Source organism: Rhododendron vialii, chromosome 11a, assembly GCF_030253575.1.
Source record: "Rhododendron vialii isolate Sample 1 chromosome 11a, ASM3025357v1".
In the NCBI taxonomy this organism is placed as follows: Eukaryota; Viridiplantae; Streptophyta; class Magnoliopsida; order Ericales; family Ericaceae; genus Rhododendron; species Rhododendron vialii.
The window spans coordinates 37,411,411-37,435,393 of NC_080567.1; the positions used below are offsets into that span (position 1 = coordinate 37,411,411).

At 39.7% G+C, this 23,983-nt stretch overlaps 2 protein-coding genes, 2 long non-coding RNA genes and 1 other non-coding gene across 5 annotated transcripts; 2 read left to right on the forward strand and 3 right to left on the reverse strand.

The window, feature by feature from the left end:
- Positions 1 to 548: 548 nt before the first annotated feature.
- On the reverse strand, positions 549 to 2,103 carry LOC131307973 (uncharacterized). The gene is made up of 2 exons (XR_009194260.1): positions 1,992 to 2,103; positions 549 to 1,316 (listed from the first exon to the last, which is right to left on the reverse strand). It is a non-coding gene; the product is annotated as an uncharacterized LOC131307973 (long non-coding RNA).
- A 632-nt stretch (positions 2,104 to 2,735) lies between these two features.
- Positions 2,736 to 4,537, forward strand: LOC131307974 (uncharacterized). The gene is made up of 2 exons (XR_009194261.1): positions 2,736 to 2,898; positions 4,051 to 4,537. It is a non-coding gene; the product is annotated as an uncharacterized LOC131307974 (long non-coding RNA).
- A 774-nt stretch (positions 4,538 to 5,311) lies between these two features.
- Positions 5,312 to 7,747, reverse strand: LOC131307180 (uncharacterized). The gene is made up of 3 exons (XM_058333590.1): positions 7,673 to 7,747; positions 6,052 to 6,106; positions 5,312 to 5,745 (listed from the first exon to the last, which is right to left on the reverse strand). Exons 1-3 carry the CDS (start codon positions 7,745 to 7,747, stop codon positions 5,312 to 5,314), a joined length of 564 nt encoding a protein of 187 aa, XP_058189573.1.
- Positions 7,748 to 8,144: 397 nt separating this feature from the next.
- On the forward strand, positions 8,145 to 11,865 carry LOC131307181 (dolichol-phosphate mannosyltransferase subunit 1-like). The gene is made up of 6 exons (XM_058333591.1): positions 8,145 to 8,216; positions 8,305 to 8,338; positions 8,394 to 8,482; positions 10,162 to 10,233; positions 11,429 to 11,549; positions 11,747 to 11,865. Exons 1-6 carry the CDS (start codon positions 8,145 to 8,147, stop codon positions 11,863 to 11,865), a joined length of 507 nt encoding a protein of 168 aa, XP_058189574.1.
- A 4,053-nt stretch (positions 11,866 to 15,918) lies between these two features.
- On the reverse strand, positions 15,919 to 16,123 carry LOC131308986 (U2 spliceosomal RNA). Its single transcript, XR_009194660.1, has one exon. It is a non-coding gene; the product is annotated as a U2 spliceosomal RNA (small nuclear RNA).
- Between the last annotated feature and the right edge of the window lie 7,860 nt (positions 16,124 to 23,983).

Below are 23,983 nucleotides of genomic sequence, written 5' to 3' on the forward strand. Positions count from 1 at the left end.
ACACTGTAATTTAGCGATCAAAAAGCACTGCCAATTGGATAGATCAGAAAAAAAAATTAAGTAACAACTTCGACCAATAGGAATTTGATTTACTAATCCACTGAAATCTTGGCTCTAGCAGAAAAGGAAATTCACTGAAAACAACTCTCACTTGACCATAGTAACTGTTCCAAACCAACATTGACGTTGTGAATACAGTTGGTTAATAGCTTTATAATCGGAAAAAGGTGGGAGTCGTGGTACTGTCAGTCAGTTCATAAGAATGAGTAGCAAAATAGCATTTTTGTCCTTCCCAGAGAGGCTGGTTCTACATCATCCCGCAAATATCACTCTCTTATAACGATAAGGTGAGAAGGTTCATGTGTCTTTTTTGGTGGTTTGGATGATTGCCATGCCCCTTTCACAACATTTCAACTTTAGCTATTCTGAAAGAAATACAATTTTGATCACAATGCAAGGTGCTACATTTGACTTTCAATCACAATACAGTTACACTGAAAGGAAAGCTAGTTAAAGTGAAAATAATGAAATGAAGCATCTGAGGAACATTTGTTTTCCATGGGTAACAAAAGAGAAATGAAGGTATTTTTTTCTTGATAAGTACACTACTTTTATAAAAGCTCAACCAATGACCAACCAATCCAGGGAGATTGCCCTGGCTATACAACTAACTTGCAACAACTCATCAAAGGAAAACAAAATAACAGGAGCAAACTCTATACACATGCAACTACACACCTAGCTACCGCAAAAAACAGATCCATAAAAGGAGAATAGATCTTCCAGAGAGGCCCCAGGTAACACATAACAGCTTGTTAGCTAACATTCGCGGAGCCCCTTTTGTTGAACTTAGGAAAGCTCTTATAGAATTATTTGTCATTTGAACCACACGGTCGGCTGGCAAAGACTTTTGTTGAAAAACTCTGTAGTTCCTTTCCCTCCAGATTGCATATACAGTAGCAGCTAAAGATCCTTTCATGGCTCTACCTCGAAAATCATTCTTCTGTACATAAGAGTAAACCATTCCACCACATCCGAGAGCTGCAAAACTAGACCCACTGCAGAGATAATTTGCCCACACTTTTAGCCAAACAGCTCTAGAAAAAGTGCAATCAAAGAACAAATGTTGGTGAGATTCATTGGCCCGAGAACATAAAGGACAAGTCTCATTTACAATCATCCCCCAACTAACAATCTGGTCTTTAGTACTTAATCTCTTCTTGAAAGGCAAACATAGGATAAACGCCCAGCTAGGAACATCCTTCTTGAACCACAAGCTTTAGGCCACTGTTGAACAGGAAATCGATTTCGGACAGCTTCCCAAGCAAACAAACAAACAAAAATTATTTCATTTCTCAACAAATTCGCACAGCAAAAGATCCTAAATTTGAGACTTTCTACACCAAAAACATTCTCTTAAACAAGGTTTAGAATTTTTGCTCTATAATCTGCATTTTCCAAAGAAACAGTGTCTGGCTGGATGACTGACATTTAACATACGTCATTATTGGGAGATACAATGAGGGGCTAAGCTAAGCGAATTAATATTCTTCTATGTCATGTTCAATGTGTTTTTCGACCTAATAGATTGAGGAGATTATCGAAATGTCAAACTGCTAGTAAAACGTAGGATGTTAGAACACAATGGTCTTCCAGTAAAGTTCAACTATGTATTGGAAGATGATGATTAATTTGTAAGCAAAGTAGCTACCTGAATGCAATTTGAATTAGGTTTTGGTGTAGCACTCCGCTAAATGGGTTTTTTTTAGCATATATTTCTATGGATTGTGGTATTATAATCTGTATAGAAAACCAAGGGAATTTGATTTGATGGTTACTTTCCTTCAATACATTTGATTTGCCTTTGCTTGATTCTGTAAACTTAGGGGGGAAAAGTGAAGAAAGTTAAACTATCAATTCGGATAAAAATTGAATGAATAAGAGACGGATTGAATGTATACAATTCGGATAAAAATTGAGCTTTCGCGTACCTGAACATGTGAGGCCAGAATTAGTTTGTAGAGGATTGACGCCTATTTAAGAATGAATATTCAGTAAAATACAATATGTATAGAGAGAGAGAGAGAGAGAGTAGATAAATCTTGGGAGAAATGGGGACGACAACGCCGACTGGAGTTTTTTACTGGAAACTCGTAGAAACTCCCATACTTGTTTACCTGAAGCTCGCATATTCAACACAGGAGGTTTCTCAAAACGGCGTCGCGCATAATCATTAGGACTTCGCATCTTGAAACTGGGAAGTCCTTTGAAAACCATGTTACCAATGATTTGAGTCAAATTGTGATCTCATTAGGATTTATAACTGTAATCTAGACTGTTCATATTGTAGATATTTTCAATAAGATATACCATGTTTGAGATCATTTTAATCTAACACTAATTGATCTATAATCGCGTACATTTAAAGTGAATTTGTTTTTGTAAAAATAGATGTGGCCACATTGAATAAATCACTCCGGCGAAGAAAACCACGCCGCTCTTGTTTATTGAGACCTCGCAACGCAAATTCGTCTAATTGTGATCTCATTCCGATTTATCTCCATGATCGAAAGAGTTCATGTTGTAGAGCTTGTCAAGATGATAAACATTATTGAAGATCATATTAATCGAACACTAATCGATACATAATCGGGGATTATTTGAGTGAAGTTCTTTCCAAGAAAATAGATTTGGCCTCACTGTTTGAAACCCATTTTAGCAAAGAATTCATTCACATCGAGGGAGGGACGTTTCCCGACGGGGAGAGAGAGAGAGAGAGAGAGAGAGAGAGAGAGAGAGAGAGAGAGAGAGAGAGAGAGAGAGAGAGAGAGAGAGAGAGAGAGAGAATGTGGTTTTTCAGCACAGGAGGCCTTCTGGATCCTCACTCCATTGTAACAGGTCCGCTAATTTCGATTTTTTATAGTAGCTTTCATGTTCTTGCCAATAATATTTGCTCCAACGAAAGCGCTGATGATCTCTTTACAGCTATTAACTGCAAAATTCCTTTATCTGGGGAGTATGGGGAGTAGTTGTGGAAGAGTTGAATCCGATTTCAGTCGTTCCAGTTGCTTTCCTTATCATATTACATCCCTCATGTTTGCAATGTGGATACTATCCAAGACAATTCATACCCTGATAACATGTTAACCCTTGTACAAAGCTAATTCATGGTGGGTTTTGCCCATTCTAGTTGCACCTATTCACTGAATGACTCTTAATTTCAGTCTTGCTTCTTTCAATGAGTTGGAATCTTCAGTTTTGGTTGTATAAGATGAAAGTAGACCCCTCTTATAAGTGGGAGTAGATTTTAGCCAAGGCGAAATTCACTCTCCTCACTAAATACAAGCCATCATTCATTAATGAGAGGCCTTTGAAGTGGTCAGGGCCGGCTTATAAGTTTTGGAGGCCGGAAGCGAACCTCTTGAATAAGGCCTCCCTATACTTTTCATACCAAAGTGGTTTAGAAAAAGTCTTACCATTACGAAATAGAAGCATATTATCCACACACAAAAAAAATGCAACTACTATTACAATACCTCAAAATTCATCATTTGAAAATTAGTCTTCTCGCACTTTTTACTGCAAACGTACTAATTAAGTCTCCATAGTCGTCAACTCCTCACGCGTTTCTTCTCTTCTTTTTTTTTTTTGATCGCCCCAGTATTTCTAAAGAGTAATTCCACCGTTTGGGCCTATTTTGTGGCTCCTAAATTTTAATTGAGCCTATTTTGTGTAAAGGAGGCTCAATGCAAAAGAAAATTTGGGCCATATATACATGTACATATATATATGTATATATATAGGGATCCTAGAATTTTTGGGGCTCTCATTTTTAACATTTTTTGGGGGCCCAAAGCACGTGCTTCCCTAGCCTACACCTTTAGCTGGCCCTGGAAGTAGTACTAGTTTTCATCCAATTCCACATTTCACATTGAGAAATGCAGAAAGGGTTTTTTTTTTTTTTTTTCCATATTTCAGGGAAAGAACCATCCTCTATCTATGCTCGATCCATTAAATAATGCATTATTCATTATTCAAAACATGATGCAGGCTGAACGTAATACGTTGAATTCTGGAGAATATGCAATTGGATGGAGCAGCAAAGACCAAGCAAGTGTGATACTTCTGTATTATGACCCTGAGTTAATGAAGGCAGGTTCAAGCCTTCAAGAAGACCAGGAGACTTGGCTAAGCTGAAGCTCTGCGCTTTCAAGTCTACAAGATGATGATATAGCATAAATCCTTAGAATCTGTATTTATTGGCACGTATGTGAGATGTGGTCAGAGTAGCAAAACCTACGTTATTTCGGTCTTTTTCCTAAAGCAGTGTGCAAATGTTATAAACAGTTCTCATTTATTGGCACGTATGTGAGATGTGGTCAGAGTAGCAAAACCTACGTTATTTCGGTCTTTTTCCTAAAGCAGTGTGCAAATGTTATAAACAGTTCTGATTTCTGATCCTTTTTGTCAAAAGGCTAAAGCCAACGACATGGCCTTCCTTATTTGGGGGATGCAAGTTCCATAAGTTTTGACGCAATCTACGCGTCCTATGTTCTGTCATTTCTTTCTCTTGAAATTGCAGAGGTTTTGGTGTAACTTTGGGTATAACAAAGTACTTTGCTGTCTCTGACCACAATAACTATCCATTTGTGGAAAAGTTGGTAGGTGTATGAAATTGTAACAAAACTCTGCTGCACTCTGAGATTAAAAACTTTTGGGAGCGAAATTGCAAATGTAAAGCAGGTTAATTGTTGCCATGTCGAGAATTGAGAAGTCTGAAGTCTTGGGACGAAATTGTCGATTCTTCTGGCATATGCATATAACTATCAGAAGACATCTATGTACTCTTTGCATCGACATTTGTATTACTACAGATGTGTATTACTATCTGGAAATGAAAAAAAAAAAAACAGAAACGCTCAAAAGCCATGCCCCTCATGTCCGCCTCAAGCAGCGGAATAATGTCGTCAGGCGGGATAATATGCGACATCATCTTGTCCTCTTGGTTTACACACATATTGGCGAGTCTATCTGCCACTTGGTAGAAACCTCACGGAATGTATGCTTGAGAAGACATCCTGTTGCCACTAGAAGCACCTTTCACTCTTGGATCAGCACTTTGTGTGGGGAGTGGTCAGGGTACTCAGTTGTCATAGCAATGGCGGTTGCTGAGTTGGTGTCGACTTCCATAGCCTCCATACCATGATTTTGGATCATCTCTAGGCCTCTAAAAATCCCCAAAAGTTTGGCCTCAAGGCTCGTACTGTCTTCCACACGTCCTAGAAATCCCAGCACCCAATGCCCTCTCTCCTTATCCCGGATTTCCATCAGTGTTTAACTTCAGCTTTCCCATACCTGGAAAATTCCATGCAATCAGTCTAATTTGTCTAGGTTTAGCACAAGCAACAGATGTAAAACTCTTCACAATTTCATGGGCAAATTTAGCACTAGTAAAGCAAATATCAAATGAACTAACAATGACATCATCAAAGACTTTTCCATTTTTAGCAAGCCAAATTTTTCGAAGTGTAACTAAAACTAGGACACTTAAGAAATAACCCCGTGAGTTTGTTCTGGAGTGGTTGACGTTGGTATGAAGCCACTCTTTCCATTCCTCCATGCTAGCCGTGAGGGCTCCTTGGATTGCGGGTAACTGCAACCAAATGTTAGCACTAAGAGGGCAGTCAAAAAATAGGTGCTTGAGATCTTTTCTCTCCAAATTGCAACGAGGGCAAAGATCACTATCTGGCAAATTACGGATACAACGCTAATGGTTAGTAAGGATCTTTCCATGCATCAACAGCCATAGAAAACTTTTGAGTTCGGCAGGAATTCTTAACGCCCAAATCCATTTCTCCAATTGAAATGTGGGGGAGAATGGTTTGCCAAGAACTGATATGTAGCTTTCACAGAAAAGGTCCCATTGCTGGAAGAGGTCCAGCAAGGGGTATCCTTTGTATCAAACCACTTTGGGATAAGAATGCTTAAGAGTCTACTCCATGGCTTGTTGACAAATACTAGCATTTATTTAAAAGAAGCCAAAATCATTACATGAGAGCAAAATCAAGCACCAGCCAATACGCTGTAATTTAGCGATAAAACACCACTATCAATTCAATAGATCAGAAAAAGAAAAAAAAAAGTAACAACATCGACCAATAGGAATTTGATTTACTAATCCACTGAAATCTTGGCTCTGGCAGAAAAGGAAATTCACTGAAAACAACTCTCACTTGATCATAGGAACTGTTCCAAACCAACATTGACATTGTAAAAACAGTGGGTTAATATCTTTATAATCGAAAAAAGGTGGGAGTCGTGGGACTATCAGTCAGTTCATAAGAATGAGCAGCAAAATTGCATTTTTGTCCTTCACTAGAGAGGTTGGTTCTACATCATCCCACAAATATCACACTCTTATAACGATAAGGTGAGAAGGTTCATGTGCCATTTTTGGTGGTTTGGATGATTGCCATGCCCCTTTCATAACATTTCAACTTCAGCTATTCTGAAAGAATTCCATAACAGGACAATAAAATTTTGATCACTAGACAAGGTGCTACTTTTGACTTTCAATCACAATACAGCTACATTGAAAGGAAAGCTAGTTAACGTGAAATGAAGCCTACTGAGAAACGTTTGTTTTCCGTTGGACAAAAGAGAAATGAAGGTATTTTGATAAGTAACCACTTATATTTTTGCTCATCGTTCCCTAACCAAACCAAACAAACAAAATTATAAGACTTTCTACTCCAAAAACGTTCACTTAAATGAGGTTTAGAATTTCGCTCTATAATCTGCATTTTCCAAAGAAACAATGTCTGGTTGGATGGCTGACATTGAACATACGTCCTTATTGGGTGATACAAAGAGGGGCTTAGTTGAGCTTGAATTAAGATTCTTCTATATCGTGTTCAATCCATTCTTCGACCTAATAGAGAAGATTATCGAAATGTCAAACTGCTAGTAAAACGTAGGATGTAAGAACTCAATGGTCTTCCAGTAAAGTTCAACTATGTTTTGGAAGAAGATGATTAATTTGTAAGCGAGTGATTTGCTTATATATTCGTTCGACTTTGCACAAAAGTTCAACTTAATCCTTCAAGTTTCAATTTCAACTAACTTAACCTTCAATTTGCAAATTGATTTCAATGCCATCTCTCAGTTGGCTTCTGTTAATTATTTGGACGGAAATTGGGACCTGGCGACGCGAATTCGTCAAATTGTGATCTCATTCCTATTTATCTCCATGATCGAAAGGGTTCATCTCGTAGAGCTAGTCAAGATGATAAACATTGTTGAAGATCATATTAATCGAACACTGATCAGCACATAATCGGGGAACATTTGTGTGAAGTTGCTTCTGTGAAAATAGACTTGGCCACACTGTACGAAACCCATTTTAGCAAATAATGATTTCAATCCGACGAAGGGACGTTTCCCGACGGGGAGAGGGAGAGAGAGAGAGAGAGAGAGAGAGAGAGAGTGATAGGGGGAGAGAGAGAAAATGTGGTTTTCCAGCATAGAAGGCCCTGTGGATTCTCACTCCATTATAACGGGACCGCTAATTTCGATTTTTGTATAGCTTTCATTGTTCTTTACAGCAAGGAATTTCTTACTCCATTAGTTGCATGTTTAAATTGAGGCAATTTTCAAGCACTTTGTGTATTACAGTGAGCGGCCAAATGTCAAGAGAAGCGTGCTTTAGCTTCACGCTTTTCGAATGAACAGAAAAAGCCTGCTGCATAGGGGCGCTTCTACAATATTTATCGGCCAGGAGCAATATTAAGCGTCCAGGTGCAATAAAAAGCGTCCAGGTGCAATAAATAGCGTCCTACAGCAAAAAGTTTGCGACCTCGTTTAAATAACTGGAAAAGCTTGATGCATAGGTGCACTTCTAAAATAGTTAGCGGCCAAGAGTAATATTTAGCGTCTAGGTGTAATAAACAGCGGCCAGGTGTAAAATTTAGCGTCTAACAGCAAAAAGTGAGTGACCTCTTTTAAATAACTGGAAAAGCGTGATGCGTAGGTGCGCTTCTACAATAGTTAGCGTCCAGGTGTAATAGTTAGCGGCCATGTGTAAAAGTTAGCGTACGCGTCCCGGTGCAATAATTAGGATGTTGATTTTGAATTGATAATAGTCGATGACTGAAGTCCTGGTGGAACTAAAAACCTTGTCAAAAGGTTGCAGGAGGTGGTATGGACAAGATCTTATTGTAAGTAGCACTGGAAATATATTTGATGATCAATTTTTTTACTCGTTATTGTTTTGTAACACCCGTAATTGATCCTTTATAACTGCAGCTGTTGAGGGCTAGACCCAAGAAACTCGGATTATGTAATGCATATAAGTTCTTTTTGCAATGAAAATGATGAGCTGGTACTTGATGCAGTTTTAATTTCAGGGATTGCTTATGTTCACGGTTTGAAGCATGCCTCGGGCAATTTTGTCCTAATCATGGACGCGGACTTATTGCACCATGTAAGTATGTGTTTTAGTTGCTAATGGCAACTATCTTCTGGTGGGTAGTGTCTGTTTGAGAGAGACTAGGGAAAATAAGTTCATTTTGATGGATAGGTCGCAGACTCACCCGATGTCAGGATCTTAAAAATGGCATATTGAGCATTTCTTTTGTGCTAGTTTGTTGATATGTCTAAATTCTCTGCGAAACCAACCAATCTACCACTGGACTCCTTTTTGAAGGATTTCATTTATCAATAGCTGAGTTGAGTTGGACCATGCAATGTTCTTCTATCTTGACGAGTATGCTTTAAGTACCGACGATGCAACCAATGGATAGTATTTGAGTCCGGATTAAGGGACATGTCAAGGATCTAATGAACTATTTGGTACTTTCAATAAAGTGTCCTTAGTGAGGTATGAGGATATTGCCTGACACAACCATATAATTATATCGCAATGAGCTTTTCAAGGGTTCAAGAGTGTCGGTAGCAAGCCGGAAGTTTGGCCTAATTTGCAGATTGGAAGCTACGCCCAGGGCGCAACATAATGCGCCTGAGGCGCATAAGAGAATAATTAGATAGACATTACAATGATCACTTCACTATCTACGAGATTTAGAGCAGTGCACAAAAAGTGAATGTAAAGAATCACATATTTGTAACTAAACTAAATAAGTGTTCACACAATGGAAAACGAAAAGAAAAAGGATGATCAAACAGTTAAAAGGTACGTACAGAGATATTTCCCCCTTTTGTTCCTTTCTTATCTTCTTTTTTTTATCTCTTTGTCCTTCGATGATTAGAATTTCAAAAAATGATATTTTTTTTTTTTACTTCAAAGATAAGATCATTGTATTCTTTAATGTGTAAATAATTCTGAATCATAATAACTTGAGTGAGAAAGTAGACTCTAACCACGTTGAAATCGGATCAGTTTGACAGTTTCAATGGCAAGCCGCGAAGCTGCAATTGGCCTACTTCGCTATTTGAAAGTTGCACCTGGGCCACGACACAATGCGCCTGAGCCGCATAACTAAACAATTTCTGGCGCCTGGGGCACATTGTCTTGTGCCTGAGGCGCAAAAGAGAATAATTAGATGCACATTATGCGTAATTTTCGTGTGTGTCCGTGTTGAGCCCGCAAAGTTTAGCTTGTTTTTAAGTGTCAAGGATGTGCCCAAGGCGCAATGGAGTGCGCCTGAGGCGCATAACAATGCGCCTTGCGAGCTTGTCCCACACACTCCGAAATTCAAATTTGTGTGGTTTGAACCGTTAGAAAGTTTGTTCAATTGAATTTCTATTCCAAGTAGTTTGGATCCAAAATCATTTGAACATAACAATATGTGACCATTTTACCCTCAATGAGTCAAAGGACAATCATTTTGATAAAACGCTCGCAACTTTCTCATTTTAAATTAGACCAAGACCATCTATATATCGATAAATAGGGTTTTTAAAGTTATAAAAGATGGTGGGATGAAACCATCAAAATATTTAGATCTAGTTCATGAAAAGTGAGTAAAAAGGAGACTATAAGAAAAATCTTCGAAGCCTTTAAGGTTAAAACACGTTTTGTCCTTCATTCGGTGCTCAAATCCCTAGTTCTTAGGTAATTATTCGTTGTTTAAGTGGTTCTATGAAAAATTTCATTAGTAACTTAAGATCTAAAAACAGAGTTTTTCTTTTTGTGTGTTATAGCTATTAAGTTACGAAATGTTCCAAAGGCGCAAACGTTCAAGTGAGGGTAGTCAAATGGCGGTCGTACTAATGGTAGTCAAAGTGGTCGATTAATTGTGTTGGTGGTGTAGACAATCGATCGAATTTTACTCCGTAAACTTACAAGAGAAAACAACGCTTCCGCCGCACTCCATTCCTTTGCACTCGACTTGCTAATGCAAGAGGTCGTCAAAGATATGCGTCATAAAGCGCCCAACAGCAAATGGAGTTGTGAGCTTCTTCTCTTCTTTTCCCATATCTCCAAAAGATATGTCACAGGAACGAGAGCTGCTTTGTACTCAAAGCAGATGGAAAATGGGTGAACTTCAAAGGTGAAATTGAAAAAGTCTGAATTCAGGCACGGTCTGCCCGTCTGCTGCTAGGTCTGGGAATGGCGCCAGGCGAGGATTGAAGGAATATCCTAGAATTCGTAGTGTGTGTTCAGAATGGAACTTAGAATGTGTGGACGCCCAAACGTGTTTACCTTTAGTGGTCCGATCGGTCTTCTTTTAACCAATTTTTCATAAAATTATACATCTTTAATTCTGTTTTTCCTTTTCATCATATTTTACAAGTTTGGAAACCCTATCTATCCATTTAAAATGATTGTGATTCAAGCTTTTTACCGAACTAATTTATTTTTCGACCCACTTAGGGTAAAATAGTAATTTCCTTTGTTGTAGAAATGATTTTCGATCAAAACAACTTCGGTAAGAAAGAAGATTTAACAAGTTTTCCAACGGTTCAAACCATGATCGAATTGGATTTCGAGTGTGTCCATGTCGAGCCCGCAAAGTTTAACATGTTTTGAAGTGTTACGGATGCGCTCGGGGCGCAAGGGAATGCACTCGAATTGCGGCTGAGGCGCATGTGATGCAGCAAATATGTTTAATTTGTTTCTTACTGAGTTTTTCTAGTCCGAATCGGAAGGAGACTAAAAAAAGGCAATCCTTTAGACATTATGAGGATTGTTAAAGTATAAGAGTCGCACAAGAAGCTCATACGAAGTGATCGATTCCATGAGTTCCATCCATGACGATTTCATTGACATATATATGTTTTGATTCTCAGGTTACATGCTTCATAATTTGTTCTTCAATGCTCTACAAGTTGAGTAGGAGATCGTGGACCCCATAGTTTCTGAACCTTGGATTTGAGCTCACCCCAAAAATCAGTTTTAGTTCTACTGATAAATGCCAAATAATCCCAGTTTATCTTACGCATGAAGCAGAAGCATTTCTTATGTTAGACTAAGTATGATAGTGTGATAAATAGAGAACTCATGACATGGAAATCGATGATTGAGGGCTGTGGAGCCCATGGGCTAGGTTTTGAAGCCCTAAATTTTTTCCGTCAAATGGTGGAAGAAGGTATGGAGCCGAATAGTATGACCTTCTTGAGCTTATTATCTGTTTGTAGCCACTCTAGCCTTCTTAAGTGAAGGCTATAGAGTCTTTTGTGCCATGAAATGGAGATCGAAATGGGAAGCTCAACGAGGATTTGTTGGGCCAATCTGGGAATGAGCATTCAGTATGATTCTGAAACTTGTGAGTTTTCCATGTGGTAGGATTTTTGGGAGCGTTATTGGCAGCGTGTAGAGTTCATGGGAACAAAAATGAGGAGATCAAATGTGTAGCAAAATGGCTCTTAGATTTGGAACCTAAAAATGCTGGCCACAATACTTAGTGAAGTTCAAAGCTATTGTTGAATGGTGGGATGGAGTTGAAGAAGTACGGAGAGTATGTATGACAACGATTTGATGAAGAAGCCGAGGTGGAGCTGCGTTGATGCCCAATGATCGATCCATGGGTTTGTTTTAGGAAATCAATCGCACCTTCAAATTCTTGAAATCTATGAGCCACTGGATGTTATATGTAAGAATGAAATCACATCCACAGAGAAAAACTGAATGCTTCCAACGAGCAATTCAGACGCCCTACAAAATGAGAGAAAATAAAAGGTGCCCGGGGCAACCGTCTACAACATATGGTGTGAGAGGATCAAAATAATTTTCCAGCGAAAGTCTCTGCACATACATAGAGAGCCTAGCTTGCCGAATCCTTGTTGACATCAAATCCTTTATGTTCTCTTGGAGAAGCAGCAGCTCTGTATAGAATGTGATTGAGTTGGTTCTAGCTTTCCGGTTTGTTTTTTTTCTTAATGAAAGCAACTTACCAAAACAAACTTGTACTAAAGCTCTTTGAGTAGACTCGTGCTGTGCGTCAAGGATCAAAACCAAATACTCACACACGAATTAAGAGAAACTTAACTATTATTGGATCATACGCAATAACATTACAAAAAAACTCACCCCTCTGAGCTCGACTCCCTCTGCTATCTTTCACCCTCATCCCAAGTACTCTTGCCTTAGGGTGAATCCTAATTATTTAATAAAGTGTGGAGAGCCCAATGAACCTTTTGGACACTCTTACATAATGAATGAGTATCCTAGAACTAGGGATGTGTGCATCGAATGGACCTTAGAATGTGTAAATGGGCGCGAAAACGTACTTTAGCATTTGTCGCTCCAATGATCTTTTGAATCAGTCTCCCTTCGACCAACTTTTTAAAAACAAAACTTCAATATTTTAATTGGTCATTTCCATCATCTTTTAATACTGTGAAAAACCCTTATTTATCATTATATAATTGGTCTTAATCCGATTTAAAATGAAAACCATACGAGCATTTTATTGAAATAATTTGTTTTTCAAGCAATTGAGGGTAAAATAGTCATGGATTTTGATGTACAAAGTTTTTTTAATCAAAAAAAAATTTGGTAGGAAAGTAGATTGCATAAGCTTTTTAACGGTTCAAACCACGAGCAAATTGGAGTTCGGGAGTGCCTGGGGCAAGTCCGCAAAATTGGACTTGTTGTGGAATGTTCAAGATGAGCCCGGGCGCATTGAAATGCGCCTGGGCACAAAGGATTTGCGCCTGAGGCGCATAAATGCTGAATAACATGTCAAACTTTGCGGACTTGCTTCGAACACCCCCGAACTCCAATTTTTGCATGGTTTGAACCGTTAGAAAGCTTGTCCAATTTAATTTCTAACCGAAGTAGTTTGGATAAAAAATCTTTTGTGCATCAATTGAAGTGACCATTTTACCCTCGATGGGTCAAAATATGATTCATTCCAGTAAAACGTATGTACGTTTCTCATTTTAAATTGGATCAAGACCCATTATATATCAATAAATAGTGTTTTTAAATTACTAAAAGATGGCTGAATCCAACCATAAAAATATTTGCGTTTGGTTCTTGAAAACTGGATAGAAACTAGACAACTATAAAAATCGTGGAAGCCACTAAGGTTAAAACACGTTCGACATTCGATTTGGTAATCAAATTACTAATTCTAAGGTATTTCTTCTTTGCTTAAGTGTTTCATAGTGTATCCACACTTCATCAAAGTGTAGGAAAAACCATTTCATCATTGACATTCGCCCAAAGTGGGGCTTAAATATCTTTTCAAATTCAAAATTGGGTGTCTTGCTAAAACTATCAACACAACAAAAATTGAGAATATTTCCAAACGAGAACACCGAAAAGGATTGATAGTATATTCTATATTTCATTTTACTGCCACCACATTACAACTTCAACCTTTAGTGCTGCCACAACGGATTCCTAACATTGTCTATTCATGAAAATTTTATGCAAACCAATTAAGTTCATTCTATATATGGTGCTTATTGACTAGCTAGCGCAGATTAATGATTTTTGTATCAAAGTAATAGGTAGGGGTTGGGGCTTTCGTTTTCTCAAGTAAGTTCTATTTTTTGCATAAGTTTGCTTGAATGCAAGTGATACTGTAAATCTGTTTCGTTGAACATTGTTGTCTTTGTGAAGGATAAATGATTCGTTCACAAACTATGCGATGTTACAAATTGTTGTTATCCTTTCAGTCTTTCAAACTATGCAATGGATTCGTTCACAAACTATGAAATGTTAAAACTCAAATTTAAAAATGTATAGTAATACGGGTAGTATCGATGAGGAAGGAATCGTTTTCAGTGAAATTGATAGAAGGGATGTTGTTTCTTCGTACATTTCAAGACAGTATACTAGCGTCGTTCCGGTTCGATGCATGGGACGAAAAATAAATTTTGTGCGAGCTTGATATTTTTTAGCGGAAGCACAGAACTATTTTGTCCCGTGCATCAAATGGGAACCTGGGGTGTGTGCTAATCCTCTATAACAACATGCGAGTTGGGCCAATCCGGACTATCCATGCTCGGCAATAGACGGCTCGTATTGCATCTTAGCAGAACAACAATGGATGGTCGAGAGCTGTTCGATCGAGATGCAATTTGAGCCATCCATTGCCAAGTATGAACGGCCTAGATTGGCCCAACACACATGTTGTCCCCTTAGCAGGCACCCAGAAAAGATAGTTTCTGCTGGGCATAGAATAATTTTTCCTAAGTCTCTCTCTCCCTCCCCCCCTCCACGTTCCTCTCTCTCTCTCTCTCTCTCTCTCTCTCTCTCTCTCTCTCTCTCTCTCCACGTTTCTCTCTCTTTCTTTTTTTGTTAAAAAAAAAAATTCAAACTTCTACTCCCTCCGTCCCTTATTTAGAGTCCAGTATTCCATTTTGGGCTGTCCCTTAATAAGTGTCCATTTTGTAAAGTTAGTAGGTAAAAGTTGATGCATTGTCTATTTTGTCCCTAAAAGTAGATTCTATTTTAAAAAGTTAGTGAGTAAAAGTGTAATGATGATGGGTAAGTAGAAAAAATGGAGGAAAAATTTAATGTGAAAGGTACAATGATGATGTTTTTTTAATAAGTTGGAGTTACAAAGCAAGACACTTAAAAAGGGACGGAGGGAGTAGGAATTTAGGATCGAGGATTGAGAGAATTTTGGTTTCAACTACATTTCTATAGTATATTGATAGATAGATAGATTGTAGAAGTTGACAATTGCTTTAACAAAATGCAAGGTGAAGTAAGGTCTAGCAGTGAAACACAAGAACCAATGACCTCTGGAGTTTTTGTTTTTGTTTTTGTTTTTTTGGTCAAGAATTATGGAGTTCATAGCTAAAACATTTTGAACTTTTGAGCATGCTAGCATGGAATTTTGTGGTACATTACATCAAAAGATAAAAAAGTTAATGCTCCCGAGGAGCAATTCAAATGCGCCTGAGGCGCAATCACGAAATGAGAGGAAATGTGGATGAGCCCGCGGGGCGCAGCTTACATGCGCTTGGGGCGCACGCGAATTGCGCCTAAGGCACATGTGATGCAGCAAATATTTTTATTTTGTGTTCTACTGAGTTTTTCTAGTCCGAATTGGCAGGGGACTAAAAAATGCAATCCTTTAAGCATTATAAGGATTGTTAAAGCGTAAGAGAGGCACAAGAAGTCCGTACGAAGTGATTCCATGAATTCCATCCATGAAGATTTCATTGACAGATATTTTTATTTGCAAGTATATACATGATTCAAAAGTTTAGAAATGGTTGAAATATGCAAGTAAAAATATGTGGTTCTTCGACCTGGGGGCATTGTGCTCGTGATTTTCATGGAGCTCGTACTGAGAGTTTTCCGTATTTTTGGGGTTGGTTTGTATTTTTTTCCTAGGTAAGTCAAAATTTATGAAAACCAAAACCAATTTACAAAAACTACAGAGTTCAAAACAAACCCACCAAAACAAATTGATAGGGAAAAAGACTAAGCCCAGCAATTAAACGGATTTGGTTCTAGACACGAAGTAGCAAAAACCTTTGAACTTGGTTTGGGTGGGGTGCGCCAGGCCAAGGCAATAGTGCAACACCAAAGCAACGCTTGAGATGCCCCGGCTAGTAGCAAGCTACTGTAGGGGACCCTCTCCCTTAAAAAATTAATTAATTTAATAAAGAGTGAGCCAATGGCCCACATATCAGATATTAAACTAATAAGAATAGATACTACATTTGATCTTAGCCAGAAGGCCGAGAAAGGTATGTCTTCTCTTCTCTTGGCTTGCTCATTTTATAATTGCTTTTTCTCCCCTCATTTTTTTGCTTAGGCAATGTGGGAAACAAACTCCAAAGTAACAAACTGGATTTTGCTGCTTTTGCACATTCGGCTTGGTTTGTGTCTTCTGTTCCACTCGGTTGTTTGAAGCCTCTGAGCACCTCGTGAATCCGTGTGTCCCAATTACATCATTGTAGTAACTGTTGAATTTATTGAGTATCAGATTGCTTAGGATAAACCCCCCTCTAAAATAGCCCCATATATAGCTACAGATTTCCCATCCTTTATTAGGGGTCAAGGTTGAATGTCTTGCTACTCTTTTTTTCCTTCCTTCTCTAAAAACATGACGATCAAGATATTTTGATAATGAGCGCTACATCTTTCCTTGGATGAGAAGACTGGCTAGGTGTTCAACCATGGCTAAATACTTTCTCAAGTTCTTTCTTTTAGCAACTGTCTAGGAAAGTCTCTGGACATACATAGGGAGCCTAACCTGCAGAATCCTTATTGACATCAAATCTATGTCTCATGGTCGTGTACTGCGTCAATGATCAAAACCAAACACTCTCACTTGAATGGAGAGAAACTTATAATAGAATCATACGCAATAACATTACAAAAAACTCACTTGAGGAGCACCCCTCTGAGCTCGACTCTGTCAGCTTATCTCTCACCCTTAGCACAAGTCTTGCCTTGGGTGAATATTGATGATGAAATGGTTTCTGATTATTTAATGAAGTGTGGAGAGCTCAATTAATCTTGTGGGCACTCTTATAGAATTAATGAACGAGTACCCTAGAACTGGGGATGTGTGCCTCAAATTGAACTTAGAATGTACGAAAATGTACTTTAGCCTTTATCGCTCTGATGATCTTTGAATCGCTCTCCCTTCGACCAACTTTACATAAATAAAACTTCATTGTTTTAATTGTTCATTTCCATCATCTTTTAACATAGTGAAGTCCTTATTTATTGTTATATAATTGGTCTTAATCCGATTTAAAATGAAAACAGTACGAGCATTTTATTGAAATAATTTTTTCCTCGACCAATTGAGGGTAAAATGGTCATGTATTTTGTTATACAAATTATTTTCATCAAAATCAATTCGGTAGGAAAGTAGATTGAAAAAGATTTCTAACGGTTCAAACCACAAGCAAATTGGAGTTCGGGAGTCTCTAGGGCAAGTTCGCAAAGTTGGGACATGTTGTGCAATGTTCAAGATGCGCCCGGGGCGCAAAGGATTGCTCCTGGGACGCATTACTGTTGCTCAAACTTTGCGAATTTGCCCCAGACACCCCCGAACTCCATTTTGCGCGTGGTTTGAACCATTAGAAAGCTTGTCCAATTTACTTTCTATCCCACATAATTTGGATAAAAAATCATTTGTACATCAAAAGAAGTGACCATTTTACCCTCAAAACTGAATGTCTATTTTAGTAGTTCATTACATCAAAAAAAGAAAAAAGAAAAACTGAATGCTCCCAAGGCGCATTACAAAAAGAGGAAAAATAGGATGTGCCCTAGGAGCAATTCAATTGCGCCTGAGACACATTACAAAATAGAAGAAATTCTGGGTGCGCCCGGCCGGGGTGCAACTTGAATGCGCCTTACGAAAAGAGTGCAAAGGAGGATGCACACCTGGGCCCAATTCAAATGCACCTGAGGCTCATGTGATGCATCTTTTTTCAGTGGTCTTTTTTTTTAGTCCTAGTTGGCTGGAGACTATAAAAGGCCAGCCTATAAACATTAGTACAAGGATTTTTCAAGCAAAAGAGATGCACAAGAAGCCAGCACGAAGAGTTTTCAAGAGTTCCATCCATGAAGATTTCATTGAACAATTTGGATCGATCTCCAATCAAATAACTTCACCTGAGGATTTCATATACAATGTAAAATTACTCATCATCAAATTATTTCTCATCAATGACGGCATTCTTTTCAAGAATAATTCGTTGAATAAATCGTTGTCAGTTTTTGGTTTTGATCCAAACTCAAACGTTCTTTTCACTTGGTAGGTTTTCTTCAATTAGCTTGTGGTACTAATGCTCACACAGTCACATGGTTGATGGGCTGAAAAGAGAGGGACTCTAACAAGTCGCAACCGTATCTAGTATAGCTTTCAACTTCTAACCTCGTAATTGTTGAAATAAACAGTAAGCTTGATTGGGTTTGTGGATTTAATCTTAATTATTGGCAGCCTTTGTGGACTTTGTGGAATGGATGAGGCTCAGCCGAATTCGTGGAATTGGCAGCCCACGCTTGAAGACTTGGCTCAGCCGAATTCGTGGAATTGGCAGCCCACGCTTGAAGACTTGGCTCAGCCGAATTCGTGGAATTGGCAGCCCACGCTTGAAGACTTGGAAGCCTCGCATGGCTATGAACAATTGTATGAGTTCCTCTATAAAATACAGGTTGTATTGAGAGAGAAAGTGTGAGTGGAGTAAGAGAATAAGAGAGTTACAGAGAGAGAAATTCCTCCTCTTTGTATGTTATTTTCAGATTGAATGAGTTCAATATATGTGAGTGTGTTTGTGCAATTCTCTTGTGAGTTTCATACATTATAAGTGTGTGATCAATACTCCTCCACCCAACAAAGTGGTATCAGAGCCCCAGGCTCATCCGTAAAAAAAAAAAAATCTCTCACAAAAGAAAATACCTTCGGTATTCTACTGCTTGTGTAGCCCGCCCAGAAAGCAATTCACTCAAAATCATATTTTTGAGTTCAAGATCGTCTCAGCCACACCAGTCGGTCGCCATAAAATCCAGCAACAAAAACGAGCCGCCTCTTGTCCAGTCGAAACAACCACTGGGTTGAAGGCCAAAATTTCGAATTAATCGAAAACTTGTTTTGACACATAAACGAGTTCTTTGGACTCAGAAGTTCACCAGGGATTTTTCCGTCGCCGAAAAAATTCCGGTGTGGCCCTCACGCGCTGCTCGAAGAGCTGTTATCCAAAATTGCAGAAACAAAAATCTTATCCAAGACTCAAATTGATACCTGAGTCTCGTGCATCTCGACGATACGAAGAGATTTGTGCAAGACCCATCTTGAACGGAGGTGTACAGAGGTTGCAATTGCCGTTCGACGGAATTGCGGCAAACACGCGTCTCTGTTTTTTTCTTGAGAAGAAGACGGAAGAAACAGAAAAGTGATAAAGGGAAAAAGAGGTGGTTGATTGGGATCTCAATTATTACAAACCAAAGAGGTAGTTGGTTGTCTGATCCCATTACTCCTACCGAGCTACTTTCCATAAAAGCTGGTCCACCGAAGGTTCAATTGCAGTCTAACTCCTGTACTTTTGAAGTTATCTAGTCAAAGTTCAAAAGTTGCAAAGATTTCACTTTGACCCCAGTAAACTAGATTCCATCATTTCTAGTTTCGATGGCTAATGGAACATCCCAAGCTGTTATTCCAAAGCTCACCAAGGACAATTATGATAATTGGTCCATCCAAATGAGAGCACTGCTGGGTGCTCAAGATGTTATGGAGATGGTAGAAGAAGGTTACGATGAACCCGCCTCAAAAGAAGCTGAAACAGCTTTAAAGGAGGAACAGAAGACCACACTTCGTGCCGAGCGAAAGAAGGATTGCAAAGCCAAGTCCATCATCTATCAAGGACTTGACGAAGCCACATTCGAGATCATCGCTTCCGCCAAAACTTCCAAAGAAATTTGGGAGAAGCTGCAGAAGACCTACAGAGGTGCTGACAAAGTAAAGAGGATTCGCCTTCAAACACTACGAGGTGAATTCGAGTCTTTACGAATGAAATCCTCAGAATCTATTTCTGAGTATTATGCTCGAATTATGGTGGTTTCAAATCAAATGAGGAGAAATGGCGAAACTCTCACCGACACGAGAGTTATAGAAAAGATCTTGCGATCTTTGGATCGCAGATTCGACTTCATCGTTGTTACGTTAGAAGAACTTAAAGACGTTTCAACCATGTCTATTGAAGAGCTCGTGGGTTCGCTGCAAGCCCACGAACAGAAGTTGCACAGAGACGATGATAGAGCCCCGGAACAAGCTCTACAAATGAAGTTATCCCTCAACGAAGGAAGGTACGAGCAAGGGGGGACATCTCAGAGGGGACGAGGCTATGGTTCCCATGGAAGAGGCTCTAGAAATTCAAATTCCAGAGGCAGAGGTGGCAGAGGATTCTCCAGAGGAGGGAATCAAAATCATGCTCCAAGAGGAGGTGGTCGAGGACAACAAAATTATGCTCCAAGAGGAGGTGGACGAGGACAACAAGGTCATAATCCACGAGGAGGAGGACAAGGCAGAAGAGGCAGTTACAACAATCGTTCGAACGTTGACAAAAGTAACGTTCAGTGTTACAATTGCGAAAAGTATGGCCACTATAGCAACGAGTGCCGGGGAAGATCAGCATCAGATCAAGTTGGCGAAATAGCCAACTATGCAGACAAGGAGCCATCAGGAGGAGATTCAATGAGTCTCATGGCACACAACCCAATCGAGCAGGATCAAGGTACATGGTTTCTTGATTCTGGAGCCAGTAATCATATGACTGGCTCAAGGCAGCTTTTTACTGAACTTGATGAAAAGGTTCAGGGAGATATTTCTTTTGGTGACCTCTCTAAAGTACCAGTTCGAGGGAGAGGTGATATTATAATCAAAAGGAAAAATGGAGATCATGCATTCATCTCTAACGTCTACTATGTTCCAGACATGAAGACTAATATTCTTAGTCTTGGACAATTCCTTGAGAAAGGCTATCAAATTAGCCTGAAGGATATGCAGCTGACGGTTGCGGATGCTCGAGGGAAGCTGATAACTCGAGTAATGATGGCAAAGAACAGGATGTTTCCGCTAACTGTTCTTCATGACACGCCAAAGTGCCTCAATGCCATTATCAATGACAAAGATTGGATATGGCATCTCAGATATGGGCACCTCAACTTTGAAAGCTTGAAGCTGTTGGCGAATAGGAAGATGGTTAAGGGCTTACCTCATATTCAACGTCCAAATGAGGTATGCGAAAGCTGCATTCTTGGCAAACAACACCGCAATAACTTTGGAAAGCAAGTTGATTGGAAAGCATCTATGCCTCTCGAACTAGTACACACAGATGTTTGTGGTCCATTAAAGCAAATCTCAAACGGTCAGAACAGATACTTCCTCACGTTTATCGACGACTATAGCAGAAAGACGTGGGTATACTTTCTGAAATTGAAGTCAGAAGTATTTGAAAAGTTTAAAGAGTTCAAAGCTCTTGTTGAGAAAGGAAGCGGCTACCACATTAAGACATTGCGGTCAGACCAAGGAGGAGAGTACACTGGAGATCAATTTGAGGGATTCCTTAGGCAACAAGGAATCAGACACCAGTGCACACCTGCCTATACTCCTCAACTAAACGGTGTAGCTGAGAGGAAGAATCGCACCATTCTCAACATGGCTAGAAGCATGTTGAAAGATAAAGACATGCCCAAGAGATTTTGGGCCGAAGCAGTTCAGTGTGCAGTTTATCTACTGAACAGGTGTCCTACGAAGAATGTGCAGTCGAAGACACCACAAGAAGCATGGTCCACTCACAAGCCAGGTGTGGGTCATCTCAGAGTGTTTGGTTGTATTGCCTATGCTAAAGTTCCGGAGGCTAACAGAACCAAACTCGAAGACAAAGGAGTTAAGTGTATCCTTGTTGGATATGGTGACAGAACGATGGGATACAGGTTGTATAATCCCATCACTCAGAAAGTGATTTTCAGCAGAGATGTCATTTTCGAGGAAAATGAATCCTGGAGCTGGGGTCAAATAGAAGCTACCAAGAATATGGAGCTAACACTTGAAGATGAAGAACAGGTACAAACCAGAGATGTACCTGGTAGACCAGAAGATCAACCAGCATCTTCCCGTGGTTTCTCTTCACCACAACAAGGTGAACCATCCTCACCAGTTGAACGAGAAATTTCAGACATGAGGCCCAGAGGAATTCGGAACTTGAATGATCTGTATCAGAATACAGATCAGATGGATGCAGATTTTACCATGTTCTGTCTGCAAATCAGTTGTGATCCAGTTAGTTTCGAGGAAGCTACCCAAGAAGGAAAATGGAGGAAGGCTATGGATGAAGAGATTCAGTCCATAGAGAAGAACAAGACTTGGGAGCTGACTAACCTCCCAAATGGTCACAAGGCAATTGGAGTAAAGTGGATCTACAAAGCTAAGAAGAACGCTCAAGGAGAGGTTCAGAGATACAAGGCAAGGCTTGTAGCAAAAGGATACAAGCAAAGAGAAGGCATCGACTATGGCGAAGTATTCGCCCCTGTTGCCAGGATGGAGACAATCAGGCTAATAATCTCATTAGCTGCTCAGAAAAGATGGAAGATCTACCAGTTGGATGTCAAGACAGCATTCCTGAATGGATTTCTAGAAGAAGAAATCTATATTGAGCAGCCATTTGGATATGTGAAGAAAGGTCATGAAGACAAAGTGTACAAATTGACGAAGGCGCTATACGGGCTGAAGCAAGCGCCTCGTGCATGGAATACCAGAATTGATAAGTACTTCCAGGAGAATGGATTCGAGAAGTGCCCCTATGAACATGCACTCTATATGAAGAAGGAGACTGATGGAAGCCAGCTGTATGTATGCCTCTACGTTGATGACTTGATTTTTACAGGCAACAATCCAGCCATGTTTGAAGCATTCAAGAAGACAATGTTTCAAGAGTTCGAAATGACGGACATCGGACTTATGGCTCACTTCCTAGGCATTGAAGTGACGCAAAGTGACGAAGGAATTTTTATCTCCCAAAGCAGGTATGCCATGGAGATACTGAAGAAGTACGGGATGGAGACATGCAATCCTGTGACGACTCCAGTCAACAGTGGACTGGAACTGAAGAAAAGTGATACTGGGAATGTTGATCCAACCTATTTCAAAAGCTTGGTTGGAAGTCTGCGATATCTAACCTGTACTAGGCCAGACATACTATATGGTGTTGGGCTAGTCAGTCGATACATGGAGACGCCAGATCAGTTACACTTGTTCGCAGCAAAGCGGATTCTCCGCTACATCAAAGGAACTCATAATGACGGACTATTCTATCAGTCAGGCGGTGACCTGAATCTTTCCGGCTATTCAGATAGCGATTGGGGAAGAGACTTGGATGAAAGGAAGAGCACAACAGGGTTCGTTTTCTTCATTGGAGATACTGCCTTCACTTGGACATCCAAGAAGCAAGCGATTGTGACATTGTCATCTTGTGAAGCTGAGTATGTTGCCGCTAACTCAGCTGTCTGTCATGCTATATGGTTAAGGAATGTGCTGAAGCACTTGGGCTTTCTGCAAAAATTGCCCACAGAGATCTATGTCGACAACCGCTCTGCAGTTGCGCTTGCAAAGAACCCGACTCATCATGAAAGAAGCAAGCACATCGATACCCGCTACCACTTCATCAGAGAGCATGTAAAAGCAAAGGAAGTGGAGTTAGTTTCTTGCAGGACATATGATCAAACAGCAGATATCTTTACGAAGCCCCTCAAACATGAAGCTTTCGTCAAAATGAAGACAATGCTTGGAATGAAGAATCTCTGAGAATCAAGCTTAAGGGGGGATGTTGAAATAAACAGTAAGCTTGATTGGGTTTGTGGATTTAATCTTAATTATTGGCAGCCTTTGTGGACTTTGTGGAATGGATGAGGCTCAGCCGAATTCGTGGAATTGGCAGCCCACGCTTGAAGACTTGGCTCAGCCGAATTCGTGGAATTGGCAGCCCACGCTTGAAGACTTGGCTCAGCCGAATTCGTGGAATTGGCAGCCCACGCTTGAAGACTTGGAAGCCTCGCATGGCTATGAACAATTGTATGAGTTCCTCTATAAAATAC

Coding starts and splice junctions, on each gene's coding strand:
- LOC131307180 (XM_058333590.1), bottom strand. CDS start 7,747: ATGCAGCAGGCTTTTTCTGTTCATTCGAAAAGCGTGAAGCTAAAGCAC. Junction 6,107..7,672: donor TTGACATTTGGCCGCTCACT/GTAATACACAAA, acceptor TTGAATTGATAG/TGGTGTTTTATCGCTAAATT. Junction 5,746..6,051: donor GTGCTTGATTTTGCTCTCAT/GTAATGATTTTG, acceptor GTAATTTGCCAG/ATAGTGATCTTTGCCCTCGT.
- LOC131307181 (XM_058333591.1), top strand. CDS start 8,145: ATGACTGAAGTCCTGGTGGAACTAAAAACCTTGTCAAAAGGTTGCAGG. Junction 8,483..10,161: donor ACGCGGACTTATTGCACCAT/GTAAGTATGTGT, acceptor TGTGTGTTATAG/CTATTAAGTTACGAAATGTT. Junction 11,550..11,746: donor CCGTCAAATGGTGGAAGAAG/GTATGGAGCCGA, acceptor TCCATGTGGTAG/GATTTTTGGGAGCGTTATTG.